This window comes from Balaenoptera physalus, assembly GCF_965194825.1.
Source record: "Balaenoptera physalus genome assembly, chromosome: 1".
NCBI classification, from domain to species: domain Eukaryota; kingdom Metazoa; phylum Chordata; class Mammalia; order Artiodactyla; family Balaenopteridae; genus Balaenoptera; species Balaenoptera physalus.
The window spans coordinates 158,224,704-158,247,052 of record NC_138882.1 but is presented as its reverse complement, the minus strand read 5'-3'; the positions used below and the strand labels follow the sequence as shown (position 1 = coordinate 158,247,052).

At 50.9% G+C, this 22,349-nt stretch overlaps 1 protein-coding gene across 15 annotated transcripts in view; it reads left to right on the top strand.

Annotated features, from left to right (window-relative positions):
- The window catches only part of MAST2 (microtubule associated serine/threonine kinase 2), a 201,865-nt gene that overhangs the window by 177,374 nt on the left and 2,142 nt on the right, over positions 1 to 22,349 (top strand). For 7 of the 15 annotated variants that reach the window (XM_082454306.1, XM_082454304.1, XM_082454309.1 and 4 more), the window contains 20 exons: positions 30 to 184; positions 2,123 to 2,198; positions 4,716 to 4,925; positions 9,512 to 9,613; positions 11,919 to 12,051; positions 12,887 to 12,948; positions 13,217 to 13,302; positions 13,763 to 13,971; positions 14,984 to 15,122; positions 17,004 to 17,136; positions 17,652 to 17,817; positions 18,404 to 18,505; positions 18,766 to 18,888; positions 19,062 to 19,171; positions 19,528 to 19,682; positions 19,886 to 20,169; positions 20,275 to 20,472; positions 21,112 to 21,338; positions 21,551 to 21,673; positions 22,120 to 22,256. In XM_082454306.1, the coding sequence (XP_082310432.1) occupies positions 30 to 184; positions 2,123 to 2,198; positions 4,716 to 4,925; positions 9,512 to 9,613; positions 11,919 to 12,051; positions 12,887 to 12,948; positions 13,217 to 13,302; positions 13,763 to 13,971; positions 14,984 to 15,122; positions 17,004 to 17,136; positions 17,652 to 17,817; positions 18,404 to 18,505; positions 18,766 to 18,888; positions 19,062 to 19,171; positions 19,528 to 19,682; positions 19,886 to 20,169; positions 20,275 to 20,472; positions 21,112 to 21,338; positions 21,551 to 21,673; positions 22,120 to 22,256 (2,930 nt within the window). Of the gene's footprint in view, positions 1 to 29; positions 185 to 2,122; positions 2,199 to 4,715; positions 4,926 to 9,511; positions 9,614 to 11,918; positions 12,052 to 12,886; positions 12,949 to 13,216; positions 13,303 to 13,762; positions 13,972 to 14,983; positions 15,123 to 17,003; positions 17,137 to 17,651; positions 17,818 to 18,403; positions 18,506 to 18,765; positions 18,889 to 19,061; positions 19,172 to 19,455; positions 19,683 to 19,885; positions 20,473 to 21,111; positions 21,339 to 21,550; positions 21,674 to 22,119; positions 22,257 to 22,349 lie in introns of all 15 variants that reach the window. The other 8 variants (XM_082454311.1, XM_082454314.1, XM_082454312.1 and 5 more) reach the window with 4 other exon arrangements.

The following is a 22,349-nucleotide window of genomic DNA, read 5'->3' as shown; positions in this document are numbered from 1 at the left end:
ATGCTTTTTTAAAATGTTGTCCCCTCTAGTCATCATGCTCCTCGCAGGAAAAGCTGCACCAGTTGCCCTTCCAGCCTACAGCCGATGAGCTGCACTTTCTGACGAAGCATTTCAGCACAGAGAGTGTACCCGATGAAGAAGGACGGCAGTCCCCGGCCCTGCGGCCCCGCTCCCGCAGCCTCAGGTGAGGGTGCTCTCCACCCACTGCCCTGGTACCCGTGGAGTTCAGCTTGCCTGCACAGCCTAGGAGTCAACAAGCTTATTCCATAAAGGGCAAGGTAGTAAATAATTCACACTTTGTAGGCCATATCATCTCTGGCAGCTACTTACTCTGCTGTTGTGCAGAATCATCCACAGACATTATGTAAACTTTATTTATAAAAGCAGCCGGCGGGCCAGATTTGGTCTGCGGGCCGTAGTTTGCCAACCCCTGGCCTAGCACATGGGCACAGCTCAAATGAGTCAAGTGCAGTGAAGCTCAAGCCCTTTGGTATTGGGTACAGCTCAACTCACCATCACAAGAGGTGCCTGAAGATGCTGTCAAGGGGTCCCTCTTTTTCCCTTTGAAAGTAGTTGGCAGTAGAAATGTACTTTGGACTCCATTCAGTAAAAGGAGAGTAATAGTATCATCCATTCTGATGGTGATGGAACTGATGGTGATGGTGATGGGTTCCTCTGATGGAACCCAGAGGCCCAGCATATATAAACTAGGCCAACTAAGAAAGTTGCTTCTGAGGACACTTGTGGCTGACTCGGGGAAGAAGCCCATCGCAGAAGCAGAACTAAATGCCCATCTGCATCTATCTCATTTCCCTGAATCACCTGGGCTCATCAAACCAAACAAACCTTAACAGCTGATTTATCTTGTGTATTCCATAGATTAAATCAGCTCTTCTCTTTGGCATTAGGTGGTAAATCTGTGCCAGAATTCCAGGTTAAGGGAGAGGGTGGAGAATAAAATGATCATGGCTTTAAATGGTCGAGCTCAGATTTCCAGGGTCCCTGGGAAATAAGAAGTTGGTTAACATGTTCAGGGTGGGGGCCCAGAGGAGCAGTGCCTTCCAGGAAGAATCCCCTCAGGTCATGTTGGCACTGCAAGTGCCAGTGAGCTGAGCCAGACCACAAAGACTGGTTCAAGTTCAGATTGGTGAGAATAATGACTGGGACTGCAGTGCAAAGGGTCAGACATACAACTGAAGGAGTGTGGAGTGTGGAGTCCAGTGTGTTTCTTTGTCTCATACAGAGGAACGTCTGAATCTTGGTGCTCTTCACACTCCACACAGAGACAGGGGCGCCTTTTAGGCCATTTGAGACTGAGAGGACTACAGTACCTCTGGGAAATCCCTGAGGATTACTCTTAAAATGCTGGGTAATGTGCATTAATGTAGCAGGGAGACCATGGCCTACTGTAGGGAGGAAAGGCAGAAAAGAACAGTTCTGAACATAGCTCAGCTGGGATCACATGTCGGGCACCAAACTGGGCAGGACCCAAATAGCCATTCAGTTGTGTGGCTCAAACTCTGAAATCCTTTAAGAGGATGTAATCACACATGGGCCAAAGGGGAAGATTTAGATGACCCAGGTTTATAATTCACTATGGGCTGGCTGGACTGGCCTCATTCATTTCCCAGGTGAGAGCTAAGTTAGCCCCATTAGATGCAGCTTGTTTAGAAAAGATACAGGTATACACTGTTCTTCCTTTGGTTGTTTTGGTGGTGGTTTGATTTGATTTGATTCCTAGAACATGCTGGGGTATGCCCAACCCCACTGGCCAAAGCAAAGAAGACCCAGAGAGTCCTGTTCTGGAGGAGATGATCCTAGAAGAACCACCAGTGGCCTCAGGAGTGGTCTCCTCCTGTCTGGGCCTTTTCAGGCCCTGGCAGAAGTCTTTGTGAAGGCCAGGCCTCTTACAGGAAGGTAGTCTAGCTCCAGATGGCACAATTTTGAGCTGAACAGTGCTGGCAGCTCCAGGAATAAGAAAGGCTCTGGAACTCAGCACTCCTTAAGGTGGGAGTGTGTGGGTGTTGCAGACAGTGGGTGGGCACGGGCTCTGGGGATGGGCATCTTTCTCCTTGAAGGTTCCCTGGCACTAAAGTAATACAGTTGTTTCTTTCTTATTTAGTCCTGGACGGTCACCAGTTTCCTTTGACAGTGAAATAATAATGATGAATCATGTGTACAAGGAAAGATTCCCCAAGGTAAGGATCCAGTTTAAAGGAGACTGGTAACGCCTCTGAGGATGCCACCTCCAGCCAGCCCCAGTGGGAAGACTGGGGGTGGGGGAGTCGCCAGAGGCAATCCGGAAGGAGAGCGGGGAGGCACCAGGAGGAGGAGGACACAAGCATGAGGGCTTTCAGACTGCTGGAGAAGAGGAAGGCAGCAGAGGACTTTGAGTTTGGGGATCGTACTTGCAGAGCCTCTATTTCTCCACTCCCCAGAGAAAGGGGTATCCAGAGGGAAATGTCGAAAACATATCCCACTGTACATTAGTGGGAAGGAAAGAGCAGAGACCTTGTTTCTAACCGTGCACATCAGGATCCATGAGTCGGGGTCCCCCAGAAGGAGATTTGCCCTCTGAGAGCACCTTCATTTAATGCAGATTTCTAAAGCAGCACTCCCATTACCAAGCACAAACAGAGCTACGCTGGAAATTTCCTCTGGCAAGAAGTTGGCCAGAGAGAGCAGTAAGGTCTCAGAGTAAGACAGTAAGACAGCTCAGAGTTGCTATTCACATTTGGACTTGTGTTTTCAAGCAGGGAAATGCTGAGGGAGGAAGGTAGGTTACTGTCCTGAGATGGCTGAGAAATGGTCTTCACAACTGCAATTTGACTGTAAACCTCCTTGTATGTAGAACGAGGACCTTGTTTCCCATTTGCATTTCTTTTGAACACCACATGCCTAAACACTCTGACCTGGCTTTCTAATGATAGGCCCTGTTCCTGCAGAACACAGCCAGTTCTGTCCGAGAGAGAATCAGGGCCTGACAGAGGCTCCCTCTCCATGACAACAGCAAGCATGGGGTCTTCAAGCCTCTTTCTTCATCCTCCATCCAGACCCCCGGCTCTACCTGTTCATCTGCATCTAAGGTCTACAGTGTGTGGTTCCCTGCTCCTCCAAGAGTGTCCTTTTTCGAGCCTCGAGTAGTCTCCTGGGCATACACGGGTGGCTTAGGGAAAAAGTGTGAAGCCCTTGTGCTTTCCCTCTTGACATTCACAGTGAAGCAGAGCAGTGAGGAGGAGCTCAGACTCTGGGACCAGGCCGACTGGGTTCAAGTTTGTTTCTACCATTTATTAGCCTCATGACCCTGGGCAGATTATTTAACTTCTCTGAGCTTCATTTGCCTCATCTGTAATCTGGGATAATAAGAGTATCTATCTCATAGGGAGTTTGTGAAGATTAGTGAACATTAAGCTTTTCTAACTGTGCCCAGGACATAGTAAGCACTCAGTAAGTGTTAGCTGTTATTTCTTTGCTGCCCTGTGGTCTGCACTTTCTAGCCTTCAAATGGGCACTGGAGAGTAAGAGCAAGGAAGAGGGGCAGAATGAACAGCTAGGAAATCATTCTGTTGTGCCTTGGTTCTTCATAAAAAAGTTTGGGTGTGTATGGTGTTTAGAAATGCATCTCACGTGTTTCCTCCTCCTCCTCCTTCTATATTAGGTGTTGTATTGTTATTCTAGCATTGCACGTTTGTATGTAAGATGAACTCATGTTAGAAAAAGCATGTTAAGATTCCTTCCACTCCCTCTCCTCTTTCACCTCCCCTCCCCTGCCTCTCTCCCTACCACACCGCTACACCATAAATATGTGTGTGTGTGTGTGTGTGTGTGTGTGTGTGTGTGTGTGTGTATACACACACATATATATACATATACAAACACCCACTTAAACACACACTGAAAATCAGAAATCACCACCTGGTGGCAAAGGAAAGAAAGCCAAGCCCTAGATAGGCAGTTAGGAACTTGTTAGCTGATGTATATTTGTCGTTTTGACATTCCTGTGCAGTTAGGTCCCCAAGAGGCTTCTGAGCCAGACCTCATGCTGCTCTGCTGGGGATCCAGGTCCGTGAGCAGGCAGGTTCACACCTTCAATAAACACTCTCTGAACATCTGCTTAGCTCAGTTGGGTCCTAAGTCCAAGTAAGAGGATCCTCAGATAAATCAAACTCCCACTGACTTGAAGAAGTTCCCAGTCTGGAGAAAGATTTAGAAACCAGGAGTGTCCACACACCAAGTTTATACAGTTGGGAGGTCCAGTGGAAGCACAGAGGAAAGGAAACCCTAGTTTTCCTGGAGGAATCAAAGACTTCCCAGAGGAAAGGTGATGCTTGAACTGAGATTAGAAGGAGTAGTAGGAGTTTGCCAGGCAGGCTTGGCAGAAGAAAAAGCTACACACAGGGAACAGCATAAGTGGACAGAGGCATGAGATAGCATGATAAAGGAACAACAGAACCTCAGTGTCCTTAGAGCAAAAGAATGTGCCCTTCAAGGAGTGTTGAGGTGGACAAGGCCAGGTGAGAGAGGGCCTTGATTGTAATGTTTTGACTTGACTTGAAGGTGACCTTTCACGTCTCCAGTCATCAGGTTCCCCAAATGCAACATCAGGAAACCAGGATCACAGAGCCCATCCTTAGGCTCTGACCAGGCCCTTCAGGCTTAGCTCCAGCCGAGCTGGATCAGAAGGGAAGAGTCACTTGTCCTGCTTTGATTTGCAGGCCACCGCACAAATGGAAGAGCATCTAGCAGAGTTCATTTCCTCCAACACTCCAGACAACGTGTTGCCCTTGGCAGACGGAACCTTGAGTTTTATTCATCATCAGGTGATTGAGATGGCCCGAGACTGCCTGGATAAATCTCGGAGTGGCCTCATTACCTCACACTACTTCTATGAACTTCAAGAGAATTTAGAGAAGCTTCTGCAAGATGTGAGTGTCCTTGTTCTGGAACTCTGGTGAATCCGTATAGTAGTGGTTTTTAGTCCCCAGCTAAGATTAAGGCAGTCATGGTGTTCCCAGCCTGCTTGCCACCTCCCTGCTGGTATGCGGGACCCACCCCACATGTGCTGCTGCTGCTGGGCTTTGGTTCCTCCTCAGTCCCCTGCATTTCGCAGAGAAGCCTGTTCGGTGTCAGAACTCAGTGCTGTGAGTCCTTTCCTTTTCTAATACCAATTACTCTTCCCGAGGCTCCAACGTTGGTAGTGTTCATAAATATTTGCCTAGGAGATTTGTAACCCAGAGCCAAAAAGAGGCCCCAGTGGCTGTAGTGGGCTCTCTTTTGGTAGGCATACTGGTGTAAGCAGAACCTTGAGACTGCTTCTCCTCAGTCGAGGGAAAACAGACCCGAGGACTGCACTACAGGTTTATCCATTTGCCGATATTCTGTTTGCGTAGCAGAAGTTCTCCAGTGGGGACTGATGTGTTTAGAGACCTGATCCTCCCCAGTGTAAAAAGTCTCTGGGCAAAGTAATCCAGAGACCATTGAGTTCTTCTCGCTGCTTCGTGCTCCGCTCTTCGCTTTCCTCTCTGCCTCTCCGATAGGGTGATCGGACGCCTTCCCACTCAGACTACAGTTGCCCATATCACACCATTAGTACAGCTTAGGGGAGAGGAGATGTGCTGTCTCCTCTTCATGTCACTAGAATATTTCCCAGTCCAGACCCCTGTTACCTCCAGACATGTGCCTTCATGCTTTTGTAGGACCAATTGAGCTGAGAGCCCAGGCTAATGGGCTCAAACGACTCCGGTGTGTTAGTCCAGAAATTAGGAGCAGGAAGTTGTTTGTTTTTTTAATTTAGGAAACAGTTGAATCTAGAGAAAGGATGACTAAAGATGATCACGATTATTGCTGTCAAATATTAGGAGTTTTAGCATATGTAATATGTGGCAGTTTCTCTGTCCTCTAAAAGGCATACTAGCGCAGTGGACAAGAGTTACGGCAAGAAAGGTTTTGATTTAATGAAAAAGTTCTTCCTTCTACAAAAATGTCTTTTTCTGATTTCAAAAGTAATACTTAAATTTAAACATTGCAGAAATATGAGTTTAAAAAGCTGAAGTCCCATGAAACATCACTGGCGGCTGTTTGTTTCTGTTCAAGAATAACTTTCTAACTGTTCTCCAACAATACGTAGGAATCAGGGATTGAGGCATCAGATAAATCAACTAGAGTGACTTCCAAGGTTGCTTGCACATCTAAGATGGACCTTCTGAAATGCTCAAGTCAGAGCTTTGCCCAAAAGCTTCAGGCATTTCCCAGATGCATTGCCCCTGGCAGTGGGAAGAGCACTGAACATGGAGCCAGTGCATTCATATGTTCTCTCATTTGCTAGGCCCTGGGAATGCAGAGAAGAAGTTCAGTGCCGGTTCTGGCTCAAGGAATTTGCTGTTGACTGGGGTTTACAGACCCATCAATATGTATTACAGTAAAAATAATAACTATCGTTTATCAAAGTATACTGTATGCCACACACCACAGTGAGTGCTCTATATGAATTACCTCACTTTTGTTTATTATAGTAAGTGTGATTGATGAGCACTAAACAGAGATCAGTTCTGAGCACAGAGGAGGATGTGCTGACTCTGCATGGAGAGTTCAGGAAAAGCTGAGTCTTGATGAGTAGGTAGGAGTTCACTGGACCTAGAAAGCAGTATAAACAACCTTTCAGAGGTGTGGAGGAACTTGGTTCATTTCAGGAATTGCAGGTAAAGTAGTTTGGCATGACTAGAGTGAAGGATGTCTGCAGGGAAACCCTGGTAGATGAATTTGCTAGGCACTACGTTGTCTAATTTAATCTTCACAACAACACTGTAAGGAAGGTATTATTATTATTCTCTAAATATGCAGATGAGGAAACCAAACCTTAAAAGGGCCAAGTTAGCCCAAGGTAACTCATTTCTTGAGTAGCAGAGCTAGCACCCAAACCCAGGTTACTTATTCCAGAGCCTAAGATCGTACACTTTCAAATACTTAGTCAATAAGCATTGACATCTGCTATATAAGAGGCACCTGTGCTAGGCGACATAGCCTCTCTACTCACAAGGCCCTACAGTGTACCTGTAGAGACAGACAATTAATTATAAAACAACATGCTAGTACCATGTGCTGTGAGCAAACAGCTAGGAAAACATAGAAAAAGGAGCCGTTACTTCTTGTTCCTTGCTTGTGTGTGTGTGTGTGTGTGTGTGTGTGTATGTGGGCAGGGGACTTAGATGAGGCTTCACAAAGTTGATATTTGAGCTGCGTGTTAAAAGAATGAACAAGATTTCATCAAGTGCCCAACCCCTCTTTTCATTGCATAACCAGTTTTTTTTAATGGTCTTCATTTGCTATATTTCTTTCCTTACAACCTGTTCACTATTCAGTCTCTTGCCTTCTACTTTCCCTTCCCATTATTCCACTGAAACATTTCAGGCAAAAGTCACCAAAGAACTAACTGGCCGGTTGCCAAATGCTGTGACCTCTTTCAGTCCTCACCTTCCTTCACCTGTCTACAGAGGTTTCCACAGTGAATACCTCTCTTTGATCTTTTCTCCCCCCCAGTTGTCATGACACTGTTCTCTCCAGTCTTGTGGTCTTGCTGCCCCTTCACAAGTTTTCTTAAATGCTGGTGTTTCGAGGGGCACCTTCCTGAGCATCCGTGCTCCTCATTCTCCTTTCTTCACTCTCTGATCAGCCCTGTCAGCTCCTGTGTCTTCACTTGTCATCTATCTGCTAAGGGCCCTTGCTCCCCACTGTTCTTCTGAGCTCCGGGTCAGTGGCCCCAGCTGCTGATTGGACTCCTCCGCTGTACTTCCCACATCGGTTAGTATTCTTCGTTGCAAGTAGTAGAGAACCAACTCAGAGCAGTTTATGCAGGAAAGGGAAACTAATTATAAAGATTGAAAGGGTGTCTTAGAGAACTGAAGACAGGAATGCAACCAGGCCTTAAGAAGGGACCAGAACCAGAAACGAGAGCCTGTGGAAAGCCCAGGAACCATTCGTCTTCCTTCTCTCAGCTCTGTTTCTCTCTCTTTGGTAGGTATGGTCATCCTTTTCACCCAAGAGCGAATTATACAGTTCTGTCATGCTGATATTAATGGTTGTCGTTCCACCCATTTTTAAGTTTCTAGGGGAAAAAAAAGTGTAAAAGAAAAAGCGGGGGTTGGGGGGACTTCCCTGGTAGTCCAGTGGTTAAGACTCCATGCTCCCAATACAGGGGGTATGGGTTCAATCCCTGGTCAGGGAACTAAGATCTTGCATGCTGCATGGTATGGCCAAAAATTAAAAAAAGTAAGTTCCTAGGAAAGTAGTCCACTCTGGTCAGCTATTGGAGGTGGGAGGGAAAGTGCAGCCACACAATACAAATGTGGCTCCAGAAGTCAGAGCAGTTTCCAGGACGAGAGAGTCTCCGGGGCTGAGCAAATACCTAAGAAAATATCTAGTATAGGTACCTCAAACTTTCCAAATCCAAAGCAGAACTTTTCCACCTACCTGCTTTCTCTTTAAAACCAAAGGGAAGGGCTTCCCTGGTGGCGCAGTGGTTGAGAGTCTGCCTGCCAATGCAGGGGACACAGGTTCGAGCCCTGGTCTGGGAAGATCCCACATGCCGCGGAGCAACTAGGCCCGTGAGCCACAATTACTGAGCCTGCGCGTCTGGAGCCTGTGCTCCGCAACAAAAGAGGCCGCGATAGTGAGAGGCCCGCGCACCGCAATGAAGAGTGGCCCCCGCTTGCCGCAACTAGAGAAAGCCCTAGCACAGAAACGAAGACCCAACATAGCAATCACTCAATCAATCAATAAATCAATAAATCTTTAAAAAAAAAAAAAAAACCAAAGGGAATATGTTCTCTACCTATCCTCACCGAAACTGTGTATTTTTTTATACTGTCTATTTCATTAATGGGTTCAATGGAATTTCCCTAAAATTGTCATTGTACTTACCATCTATTCCTGCCTCTTCCACCCCTCAGGGCTGCTCTGAGATGGCCCAGTCTGTCCATTTCCCTCCATTCTTGCTGCCTTGACTTATGCCTTTTTCATCTGCACTATTGCAGTAGCCTGCTGGTGGGTTTCCCTGCTTTTAGGCTTGCCCTCCTTAGTGCACCATCCACACTACAGCCAAAGTGATCTCTCTAAAATCCCTTCTGGTCACATCCCTCTCCTGCTTTGAGGTCTTTCTATTCCTTACAGTCTGTCTGTGGTGGAAAGTGAGCATCAGTGAAGGCTCCATTGGGAGTTACCCCTTGAGCTGGGGTCTGGAGGGTAAGTGAAGCCTGCTGGATGGAGCAGCAGGTAAAGCTGCGTGTCTTTGTGACATTCCTCGGCGTCATGTAGTGTTCCGCAGCTCATGTGGTTCCTGGTGAGCAGCCTGTCCCCCCTCACGGCCCACTGGCCCTCTCTAAGGTCTTTACTTTGCAGCATTCTCTGTACTACAAAGTGCTTCTCCCCAGAGTAGGCTCTGCCCAGCCCAGTCCTGCTTCATTCAGCCATGTTGGGCCGCTGGATTGCTTAAGCATCCTTTGTCTTCTCTCTACAGGCTCATGAGCGCTCAGAGAGTTCAGAAGTGGCTTTTGTGATGCAGCTGGTGAAAAAGCTGATGATTGTCATTGCCCGCCCTGCTCGTCTCCTGGAATGCCTGGTGAGTGGGCTCTGGGAAGGTTGGAGGGGGGGTGGGGGTGGGGGAGGGGCGGCGGTGGCTGGAGGGGAGGGAACGGGGGCTGTAGAGGAAGTATTCTGCTAACAGCAGAACTGTGGGGGCACCCACTGCCATTTCTGCTGCTGAAGTCCTTATTTAAATATGACACGCAAGCAAGTCCCTGGGAGGAAAAGTGGATGCTCCTGAGGAGTGTGGCAGGGAGAGGTGCTCGTCTGCCCATCCCTCACCGAGCAGGCCCCAGGTCAATGGGGACCGTGGGGGTGAGGAGCACAGGCCAGTTTCGTTTGCACAAGTTGAGTCCACCCTTCATTTGATCATTCAGTGGCACTTCACTGAGTACCTGCGTCATTCTAGACACTGGAGATACAGGCGTAAATAAAGCAAGAGTCCCTGATCCTACAATGCCTCCTCTGCAGCAGAGTTAGATTTCATCTTTTAGTGCCTTAGGTATGAGTCATGGAGACATGCAAATAATAATTATGATACTGGAAGAAGTTTGCAACCAAGGGAAGTACAAGGTGCAACGGGGACATGGGGAAGGAAGTGCTCTAGTCCTCCTCGGGATGCACAGAGATGGACATTCAGTGAAGGCTCCCTGGGGAATGTGAAGCTTAGTCAGCTACTTGAAGGATAATTATGAGTTTGCCAGGGGAGAGCCATCAGAAAAGGCATTTGATGGAGTACAGGGTGTGTCTGAAGTGTTGGTGAGGGATAAACCCGGGAGGTAGACCACGACAGGACCATGGAGAGTGTTGGGTTCTTGGCTCAGGAGTTTGCATTTATCCTTAAGGCTACTTGGAGCCATCAGAAAGTTTAGGTAAGAATATGACATGGTCAGATTTACTTTTATAAACTAATTTTATAGAGGTATAATTTACATACAATCAAATATATCCCATTTGAGTATACAGTTCAGTGAGTTTTAACAAATATACACCTGTCTAATCACTACCACAGTTAAGATGGAAAACATTTCTCCCGCCTTAGAAAATTCCCTTATGCCCCTTTGCGGTCAGTCCCTTTCCCCTGCCCACCTTACCTCCCACTCCAGGCAACCACTTATCTGCTCTTTCACTATGGGTAAGTTTGCCTTTTGTACAGTTTCATATAAATTAAATCATATAGTATGTTCTGACTTCTTTCACTCAGCATAATTTTTTTGAGATTCATACATGTTATTGCATGTATCAGTAATTGGTTCCTATTTACTTCTGAGTAATACTCCATTAGATTTACTCCTAAGAAAGATAACGCTGGCTGCAGCATGGATAGTGAATTGGAAGAGAAGGCAGGATGAGCCAGGGACAGCCTTGCAGAGGCACTTAAAGCAGTTCATGTGAGAGAGAGGAGCGCCCAGAACTAGGACAATGGTGGGAGAACAGAGCAGAAGAGTTGGGTAGAGGGGGGTTTCTGAAGTAGACATTCTGACTAGACAGGGACTGAGGATGAAGAAGAAGGTAAAAGGACTTCCAGTCTGGGTTAGATTGTATCCACATAGGTAGTGGGAGAGTTCTCCAAACCCGTGAGACCAGAGGTAAAGAAAGCAGTGGAGGCTGGGGTCGCGGTGAACAGAGGCCTCTCCCGCAAGGACATGAAGTCCGTGGTTAAACAGGGGCTTGGAGTTAGGCCTGGGTTTGCGTGCTGGTTTTCTCTTTCTTCCTACCTCTGTGGCCATGGTCAAGTCCATGCATCTCTGTGAGCCTTGATTTCCTCACCAAGGTCACAGAGGTGTGTCTTCAGGGTTTAGCCCATAGTGGCACTTAGTAGGCACTCAGTCAATGGGGCCCTCGTTATTATGTGCTCCAGGCAGACAAGGACATCTGTGCTGTGTCCACAAGGCTCTCCAGCCCCCAGCACACAGGGGTTGCTCAGTAGATGTCTGAAGGCAGGTGTGTGCACCGCCAGGGCTGTGAAGCGTGATTGAAGATGTGCCAGGACTGCCCCTCTTCACTGGGTGTGGGAACACACCGGACAGTGCCGTGTCTGGCTGGCACAAGGCTTTGGACCAGGCAAATAGGCAGAGCTCTCTGGAAACCAAATGCTCTGGTTCTTATTGCTGTAAAGACAGCAAATGCTTAGGATGTCCTATCTGGAGGTGACCTGTAAGACAGCTTTGTCCCCATTGGTTCCTGAATCATGATGTTTCTGGGGATTCAGGGGTAGGGGTGTCCATCACAAAGAAGAAGTCTTCTTGTTCATCCTACTCTGGGTATATGCCGTAAAACCAAGGAGACCAGCAGCCTGCTCTTGTAGCCCTCACCACTGACTACCTCTCTCCCCGGTACAGGAGTTTGACCCTGAAGAGTTCTACCACCTGTTAGAAGCAGCTGAGGGCCACGCCAAAGAGGGACAAGGGATTAAATGTGACATTCCCCGCTACATCGTTAGCCAACTGGGCCTCACACGGGATCCCCTAGAGGGTGAGCATGCGGCCTGGTGGCTGCAAAGAGGCCCCACAGCCTACAAGCTCTAACAGCAGGGAAGCCACTTGGAGAAGAGGCTTAGTTGGACCGGGGCACAACACGGCATCAGAGGCCCGAGGGCTATAGGAAAAACTCTGTGTTCTCTGTCATAAAACAACCCCTCCTTCAGGATTGTCCACATCTGCCTTATATAACCCAAGCTGGATTGCCTTGGGCCCACCTGCATTGGATTTAGAGCCTAAGATAAAAAGGTCATCACAGAGGACCACAATCACATTTTCAAAAATGGTCACCTCCTCTGCATGCTTGCCTCTCCTGCTGCCACCTCACAAGTCCTCCTGTGTCTTTGGGGTGGTCCCAACTCAGGGCTTCAGAAGATAATGCCATTCTCTGGGCCTTCACACTGAGCCCCTCATGAACCATGGGCTTCCAAATCCCTAGTCTCTAGTCGTCCCACTCCTGCCTTTCCTGCTTCCCAACCTCATCTGGCAAAGCAGAGTCTTGACCAGCAGGATGGGGGCCAACTATCAGACAGCCCAGCTTTGGGCCCTGTTTTCAGGCATTGTCCCAAGTTTGAGGGAAGCTTTGTAGAATTTGCCAGGCCTTTTGAATGGCACTGGACTTCTAGAAATAGGAGTGGCAATATTATTTGACAAGCAAGTCCAAAAGCTGTGACTGCACTAAGGATAGAGCCACAGGACCACCTCCCAGCCTGATGCAGGAAGCATTAATGCCTTCCCTACATGCATCTGTCGTGTGATGTGAATGGACTGCTGAGATGTCTTGACATTGCCACGCACACTTTTCTCTTGTGTCCTTTCTTTGTTTCTAGAAATGGCCCAGTTGAGCAGCTATGACAGTCCTGACACTCCGGAGACAGATGATTCAGTCGAGGTAAAGACCCTGAGCTCCTGCCTCAATCCTGGAGCCGGGGCCCTGTGAAGCAAAGAGCTGTGAATTCTCTCTAAGAGACTTGTCTGAAGGAGGGATGGCCGAGTGGGCAGTTGCTTACACTGTCTGAGAAGTCATTCAGTTCCTGGGGAAGAATGGGCAGGAGGCCACGGCAGGGCTAAGAGCTGAGCAGATGCTGGGGCCACAGCTTCCCCAAAAATGTGAGCTCTGAGAAGCATTCCTGGCTCCTGCCTTTTCCCATGTCTTCCAGGGCCGTGGGGCATCTCTGACATCTAAAAAGACACCCTCTGAAGAGGACTTCGAAACCATTAAGCTCATCAGCAACGGCGCCTATGGGTAAAGGCAGGGGTCAGGGTGTGGCCGGGACTGGAGCTAAGTCGGCCCTGGGGCTCTTCCTTCCGGAAGTGAATGATGCCTAATCCTCTGAGCACCAGATGCCTCAGGACGGACCCTGTCCCTCCCTGAAGCCTCCAGGAGAGGCAAGAGCCCAGTTTCCTCTGACATCTGAGTGTGGTTCCTTTCCCAGGAAAGATTCCCTCTCCTCTTGGTGGCACTCCTCCTCTCACTGAGCTCTGAGGAGGGGTTGAGCTGTGTCCTCAGGACTTGGTATATCAGGAAATTGAAGAGCTCCCTGGGCAGGGCTCAGATCCTTCTCATTGATAAGCACCCCCTGCTCCTTTGTTCTGTGCATTGATAAGGTGTGAGAGGAAACAGTTTGACCACCCAAGCTCAGCAGTGGAGGAGAGCACAGCTCAGGGGCTGAGGGCCGTGGGGTACAGATGGGCTTTGTTTCCAGGGCCGTATTCCTGGTGCGGCACAAGTCCACCCGGCAGCGCTTTGCCGTGAAGAAGATCAACAAGCAGAACCTGATCCTACGGAACCAGATCCAGCAGGCCTTTGTGGAGCGTGACATACTGACTTTTGCTGAGAACCCCTTTGTGGTCAGCATGTTCTGCTCCTTTGAGACCAAGCGCCACCTGTGCATGGTGATGGAGTATGTTGAAGGTACTGGGGGAAAGGTGGCCTGGCTTGGGGGCCACGGCATAATCTGAGACAGCCCTGAGCAGGGACCAACAGCTTGTGTAGGCGTGAAGTTTCAGGGCCCAGCTTCCCAACCTCTCTTTGGCCTTGGTTTCTGCCTTAGGATCTCAGAGACCATTTGGCCATGGTGGGCACAAGGTGCCGTGCCCCTCCCAGGGAGAGGCTTCTGGAGCAGTAGCTGCCATGAGGCTGCCCATGTCAGGACAGGATGTATCAGCCCCACAGCTACAAAGCCTGCACAGCCTGGCAGACCTGCTGGCACCTGGCAAGAACAAAGCGGGTAGCAGAGCCACCAAAGCCCAGGGTCGGATGCTGGGAGGATTGCATCTGGGCCCTCAGAGGAGAGGAAAGCCACTGCCCTTGCGGATGGTTTTTGAAGGGGATGCCCCTTAAGACGCCACAAAATGCTCTGGGGATGGTGTAGGAGAGCATCATGGGGCACAGCTCTGGAGGGGGCAGCCGCTTTGCCAGTGGCCTTCCCTCTCCCTTCGTCAGGGCTGTGTACAGCTTCCAAAGATATTTTGCCTAAGTCTTGAAGTTGAAGCTGAACAGAACTCCGCTTTTCATTCTTTGGGTAGGTGCTGGCAGTTTACAGTGTTACTTTACTCAAAAAGTAAAGGACAGCCAGCAGGAAGGAAATAAATGAACAAATGCTGAAATCTCAGCCAGATGTGTTTACAATAAACAGGATTCCCATCCTAAAATAACTTAGTCCTGTCCCAATGAGTCAGCTTACAGACATAGAGGCCCGGGTTCATTCCCTCTTTGTCCTCAACAATGGCCTTGACAGCCACTGGCCGACTCCTCTTACCTCCTGCTCCCCTCCACACTCTCCCACCCATGCCAGCAGCAGAGGGGCTAGAATCACAGTCTCTGGCACCAGGGTATTCTGTGACACTATCTACTCTGGGGCCTCTGAGACCATCTAGAGCAGGGCACTGGACCCATCCTTCATGGTGTCCTGGGCTTGTTGCAGGAGGAGACTGTGCCACTCTGCTGAAGAACATCGGGGCCCTGCCTGTGGACATGGTGCGCCTGTACTTTGCGGAAACTGTGCTGGCCCTGGAGTACTTACACAACTATGGCATCGTGCACCGTGACCTCAAGCCTGACAAGTATGCCCACTATCCGAGCCCCTTGTTTAGGGTGTCCCTCTTGGGTCTCTAGATAAATGAACGCAGACACAGCATGTTTGAATCTATCCCAAATGGCTGCTAGGAAACACTGCTCATGTGGGTGTCCATCTAGGCTTGGCACTCTAGCCCCTGACTACCCCAAATGCAAAGAACATTGCCAGCAAGGTCTGGCAAGGGCACCGTAAGGCTTTAGTGACATCAGAGAATCACTGAGGAGCTCCACTCAAGAAACCAAGCAGGAACAAAAGAATCCACACATCTAGTAGATGGCTAAACAAGTGTCCTGACATTTACTGACATCTACTCTGTGCCAAGCACTATATTCTAGCCCCTGGCCTGTAGAGCTGAAATCTAGTGTGGGTGACAGAAATATCTTTGTATAGGCTGCTTCTTAGAAGGTATTAGTCAGGTGGGTGAAGGTGGGAGGAGCTTTCTTAAGCTGGGGAGCAGGATTTGCAAAGGCACGCACAGGTGTGGGGACGGGTCCCATTCAGGAACTACAAATAGTACAGTATGGCTGAAGCTGAGATTGTTAGTTGGTCAGAGTAGTAAGAGAGGAAGCTAGAGAGAGGGGCAGGGATTGGATCATCAAGGGGGCTTTTGTTAAGTTTGGGTTTAATTTTAAAGGGTCCTAGAGAGTCTCTGAAGGGCCTGTTAACCACAGGGTGACAGAGTGTCACACTCAGACTCTGATTTAGGTTTAGGAAGATCACTGCCCATGGAAAGAGGTGATGAGACCATGGCAGTAGTCTAGGCCCTAAACAACAGTGCCCGCACTGGAAGAGAGTCAGGATGGAGAAGAGAGGGATAGTGTTGGGAAGTGGAAGGGAAATGATAAGGCTGGGGTGAGAGAGCAGGAGTCTGGGATATCTTCCAGATTTCCACCTTGGTGCTGGTGGTGTTAAGCCTCTGTAGTGGAAAGCAGCTTTGACATTAGACAGACCTAAGTTCATAGAGCTCGTTAACTCTCTGAACTCCGTCTGTTAATTAAACCTCTCTGAGCCTCCTGTTCCTCCTCTTGGGGATAATAATACCTACCTTTGTTGTGTTAGTTACTCTGTAAGACCTTTCATGAGCCAGAATATTTTGATAAATAATTGCTAAAGCACTTATCACAGAGCTCAGTAGGTAACAGAAACTACTGCTTTTCACTGAGAAGAGGACCAGTTAGGAGGCTTGACCTTGTTTTGGACAGGTTGAGTTCGTGTGCCTGTAGGGCATCTGGGCAGTTTTTAGGCATGGAGCTCATGAAAGAAGTCAGGGCCAAAAAAAAAAAAAAAAAGAAGTCAGGGCCAGAGATACAGATTTGGGAATAAAGGGGTAGTAGGGTGAAGCCTTTGGCACAAAATGGCTCAGGCAGAGTCTGTGAAGGGGAAGAGACAGTTCTCTGTGAGATCTTACTTCTAGTTCCTCCCAACCAGCCCTCCTAAAACTAGCCGTGGATATGGAACGAGATCATTGTGCCCCTTTGCCCTCTCCCTGATTCGGGGTATTGTGAGCCACCTAGGTCAGGAGAGGGGACTGGGAATGGCTGGAGCCTTAGGATGAAGCTGATCGCTCGTGGAAGAAAGTCTGTTTCTCAGCTGACTGATACTTGCCCTCAGTATAGAATACGGTTGAGGGCAGTAAACAAAAGTGAATTGGGGGAATGGGCAAAAGGCAGCTTAGTTGCTTGTGCAGAGTACAGTACTCATACAACCAGAGCTATTTATTCTTTCACAGCTGCCTGTCTCCCTAATGAAGCTACCCTGTTTATGTCCCACAGTAGACGCCTGAGTGGGAAAATTGAGCATATACTAAAATCAGCAATCTTGGAAGACCAGGAAATAACTTCAAACTTTTGTTTCTCTGGTTTCCCAGCCTGCTGATTACATCCATGGGGCACATCAAGCTCACTGACTTTGGCCTTTCTAAAATTGGCCTCATGAGTCTGACCACAAACTTGTACGAGGGCCACATTGAAAAGGATACTCGGGAGTTCCTGGACAAGCAGGTAATAAGAAGGATGGTTGAGACCTTGGGGGTTGAATCCAGGCCTCAGAGTAAGGACTGGAGGCCACATGCTTACCTTGCAGCTAGATGTTAAGACCGAGGGCCCAGAGGGTTTCCACTGGGCTGCGTCCTGAGAGTAGCCGTGGGACATTTCCTGATTTGACATTACAGGTTGTGACTGTTCACAAGTCCCTGTAGGAGTCATATGACTGTAGTGTCTGTTCTTTGGAGGCTGGAGGGCAGAGACCAATTTTGGGTACCACATGCCGAAAGGGAGTGGTGGTTCCAGGCTAGAACTAGATGTTTCGGTTAATTAGGAAATACATAAACTCACCCCACCAACAGCTCCACCTCTGGTACCCTGGGGCTCCCATTGCTCCTGCTCATTAACCAGAGTGAGCTGAGTCTTCATTCGGAGACTCTCTGCTCCAGAAGTGGGAGCACCCCAACCCCTCCAGACGCCACGCCAATTCACTGTCTCTGGATGCTGAGCCAGCCTGGCTTCTTTGTGCCCAGGTATGCGGGACCCCGGAGTACATTGCCCCTGAGGTGATCCTGCGTCAGGGCTATGGGAAACCAGTGGACTGGTGGGCCATGGGCATAATCCTGTATGAGTTCCTGGTGGGCTGCGTCCCTTTCTTCGGAGACACTCCAGAGGAGCTCTTTGGGCAAGTGATCAGTGGTAGGTACCATCCCCCTGGCCCACCAAGGGGACAGAATCTGGATCCACAAATACGATTTACGCATGCATCTGCGAGGCTTACGAGTTCTTGTTCTGTGTTCATATGTGTGTGTTTGGTATGCTTGCCTCAGATGTGTGCACATGCAAACTCTGTGTGTCACCTAGCGCTTGTCCTGATTGTGTGCCTGGTCCCACATGAGTGCATGGGTGGTGTACCTGTGTTGGGTCTGTGCATACCCCGTGAGTGTGGGTTCTGTGTGTGTGTGAGTGTACATATGTCTGGAGTGTAAAGGCAGGGTGAGCTGGAGATCAGACCAGGGGAAGTCACTGCTTTGCAGTGGCCACCCTGGATCAAAGAGCAAGCCATGGTCTAGGATGTGGGAGGCTCCCCTAGAAGGACAGGAACCTGTACAACTTAAAGGAAGTGGGTCCCAGGCAAGGCTTTCAGGGCTCTGGGCTGGGCCCTGTATGCCTCCCCACACGTATCCTATCACAGGACCCTCTTCTCCATCTCCCCACTCTGCCCACGACTTCTGAGACCTTCTCTAACCCACTCCTTTCCTTGTCACACCCAATGACTCTTCAGATGAGATTGTGTGGCCCGAGGGGGATGATGCGCTGCCGCCGGATGCCCAGGATCTCACCTCAAAACTGCTCCACCAGAACCCTCTGGAGAGACTGGGTACAGGTGGGACAGGCCCCACTAACCTTTCTCAGCACTTGGAGGAGTAGGGCTGATTCCATATAACTGGGAGGTTCAGGCTTCAGGTGTGGGCGGTGCCCCTGGATCCTGAACCTCTGCCCTGCTCCCTGTGGGCGGAAGAGGAAGGTGCTGGAAGCTGAGGCCTCCAGGCCCAGCCTTTCGAGGCCTAGGTTCTCACTGGACGTGCTGACCTGGACTCCACACAGCTCACCCCAGCCCCTTGCCCACGCCATCCCTGTCCACAGGCAGTGCCTATGAGGTGAAGCAGCACCCGTTCTTTATTGGTCTGGACTGGACAGGACTTCTTCGTCAGAAGGCTGAATTTATTCCTCAGCTGGAGTCAGAGGATGATACCAGCTACTTTGACAGTAAGGCCACTGGTGGGACGGGGAGGAGCAGGGATCCTACCTGTGTGCCCAGAAACACCTGTGCACCGTGAACTTGGTATCAGGAGCAACTTCTCCAGGCCCTCCTGAGGTCTGGTAGGGTTAAAGGAGGCCACCACCGTGGCCTCTGAAAGGCACTGTTCTGTGTGTCCCAGCCCGCTCAGAGCGATACCACCACATAGACTCAGAGGACGAGGAGGAAGTGAGTGAGGATGGCTACCTTGAGATTCGCCAGTTCTCTTCCTGTTCTCCAAGGTTCAGCAAGGTGCGACTGTAGTGGGCCCAGGCTGGAGAATTGGGAGAAGAGGACCTATTGAGGGACATCCCTGGGGCACACCTGGGGAGGAGGGGATGGGCTACCTCTGGGAAAAGAGCGGGAAAGGTCTGGGCCTGCATGTGACAGATGCCTCTAGATCTACTCAGGGCCCTGACATATGAGATGCCAGGGTGCGGCCAGGTCAGACCAGTGGAATAGCTGTTTCCTCGAATATTCATCTGGTATATATGGGGGAAGGAAGAGGAGAACTGGCTCGAATTCCTGGGCTTCAGGCGCTGAGGATCCTTTTAGCTCCTTGGGAGGTGTGGTCGTTGGGCGTCCCGGCAGGTCTCCTGTGCCCACAGGTGTACAGCAGCATGGAAAGGCTCTCGCTGCTCGAGGAGCGCCGGATGCCGCCCCCCACCAAGCGCAGCCTGAGCGAGGAGAAGGAGGACCGCTCGGACAGCCTGGCGGGGCTGAGGGGCCGAGAGCGGAGCTGGGTGATCGGCTCCCCTGAGATGTGAGCACCCAGAGCTCGCCCAAGGGTGGGCGGCACAGCCATCCGCTGGTGGTCACGGATGGCGGGGAGGCATGTGGTGCGGTGAGGGGCCTTCGAGAGGATGGCTCCTGGAGAGAGGTTCTGTGACATGAGCCCCAGAGGAAGCCTGGGCTGGAGGAGGGAGGCCTCCGGGGCCACCTCACCCTAGGCCTTGTGTCCCACAGATTACGGAAGCGGCTGTCGGTGTCTGAGTCATCCCACACGGAGAGCGACTCCAGCCCTCCACTCACAGTGCGCCGCCACTGCTCGGGCCTCCTGGACGTGCCTCGCTTCCCTGAGGGCACTGAGGAGGCTGGCGGCCCCCCTAGGAGGCAGCAGCAGGAGGGTGCTTGGCTTCTGACACCCCCGTCTGGAGAGTGGGTATCCGGGCCTGCCCCTGAACGGCCAGTGGAACGGCGGCTGAAGCTGGATGAGGAGCCTCTTGGCCAGAGCAGTGCTTCCAGTCCAGGTGCGGCCCAGCGGGTGGCCAGAGGGCCTAGGCTGGGGATGCTGCAGGGGGCCGGGAGGGGAGGCTCAGCTGCACTGCAGGTCTCACTGGTCACTTGGTCCACAGCTGTGGAGACTCGAGGAGGCCGCGGGACCCCACAGCTGGCTGAGGGAGCCACAGCCAAGGCCATCAGCGACCTGGCGGTGCGCAGGGCCCGCCACCGGCTACTCTCTGGGGACTCTATAGAAAAGCGCACCGCTCGCCCCATCAACAAAGTGATCAAGTCCGCCTCAGCCACAGCCCTGTCCCTCCTCATTCCTACGGGTGAGACCCCCGGGGAGCGAAGATAAAACTCATAGGAAGGGCCTTGGAACCTCTGTGGGCCCATGGCTGGGGTGTGCACGCAGCAGGTGTGTCTGTGTTCTGTGTGTTGAGCAGGGATCCGAGAGGCTGTGTGTCACTGTGGCCCCTTTGTTAAGAGAGCAGGGGTCTCTAAAGGTGTGCGTTGGTCTGGGGTTGTGTGTGCGTGTTCCAGAAGGCAGATAGCACCGTGTAATGAGCGCAGGCTCTGAGGCAGAGAGCTCATATTCAGATCCTGGTTCCATCACTGAAGAGCTCTTGATCTTGAAGAAGGTGCTTAATCCCTCTGAGCCTCAAGTTCCTCATCAAAAAATGTGGGTATTAATGATGGTAGCTCATAGGATAATTGTGACGTTCAAGTATGTATGAAGAGCTTATATGGTCCCTAATGCATATAAGTAAGCACTCAGTAAATGCGAGCCCGTCACCTCCTGGGGTCTGCGAGGGTCTGGGCACACGAAGGCGCTTTGCTGCTCAGAGGTTGCGGGGAAGACATACCTGGCTGGGGGCAGGCTCTGTGACTAGAGCTGTGTGGGATCAACAGCCCAGACGGGGGCCGGGCTCGAGCATGGACGCACTAAGTCCCGGCTTCTCCTTCTCCAGAGCACCACACCTGCTCTCCACTGGCCAGCCCCATGTCCCCGCATTCCCAGTCGTCCAACCCATCATCCAGGGACTCTTCTCCAAGCAGGGACTTCCTGCCAGCCCTCAGTAGCTCAAGGCCCCCCATCATCATCCACCGAGCCGGCAAGAAGTATGGCTTCACCCTGCGGGCCATCCGTGTCTACATGGGTGACTCGGACGTCTACACTGTGCACCACATGGTGTGGGTATGTCTGGCCATCCAGACCTGTTGTCTCCCAGCTTCATCACTCTTCTTCCTTCCCCTTACTAGGGCCTGTCTGTCCCTGCTTCTGTCCCCGCCCACATTACCCTCAGGGGTTAAAGAGTGGGGGTTAGGGGTCACAACTCGATGAGCAGAGCTAGGCCCCACCCTTCATGCTCAGGCTCCAGGCTGAGGACTGTTCTCTCCCCGGGACAGCACGTGGAGGACGGAGGTCCAGCCAGTGAGGCGGGGCTCCGTCAGGGGGACCTCATCACACACGTCAACGGGGAGCCTGTGCACGGGCTGGTGCATACAGAGGTGGTGGAGCTGATCCTGAAGGTCAGTGCTGGGTGTGCCGCCTGCTGCGGTCCCTGAATGACTCCAGCCTTATGAGTCTGTGACTGGCCATGGGGGAGTGGGAGAGTTGGGTGCACACATACCTGACACTGAGGACAGATGCACATACACACGGAACTTGGGTGTGGCCATAGCAAAGGGTTTTCACTGGAAGGCGACACCCTCATTGACCAAGGCAGGGATCCTGCTGAGCTGTGGGTAGGACTGGAGGACAGGGCATGTGAGCCTCTTCTCTATCTTCCCAACCCCAAACCACTTGGGCTCCAGTGGAGCCATTTCCTAATCTGTGAAGAAGGAAGGTGGTCCCTGGCTCAGACATGGTGATGCAGGGGCAGAAGCTCAAGCTGTGGGACAGCCGTACCCAGCGGGAGGGGCAGGGGCAGGAACACAGCCACGGCCTTAGCCTAGGCTCATGCTCTGATCCCTAGAGTGGAAACAAGGTGTCTATTTCAACAACTCCCCTGGAGAACACATCCATTAAAGTGGGGCCAGCTCGGAAGGACAGCTACAAGGCCAAGATGGCCCGAAGGAGCAAGCGGAGCCGGGGCAAGGATGGGCAAGAAAGGTGAGCCAGACTTGGCCCAGGGGATCTGCTCTCAGCCACCTAGGTGCTAGTGTGTGCTGGGGACCCTGGCCGTTGCCCCAGTGTGTGCTGTGC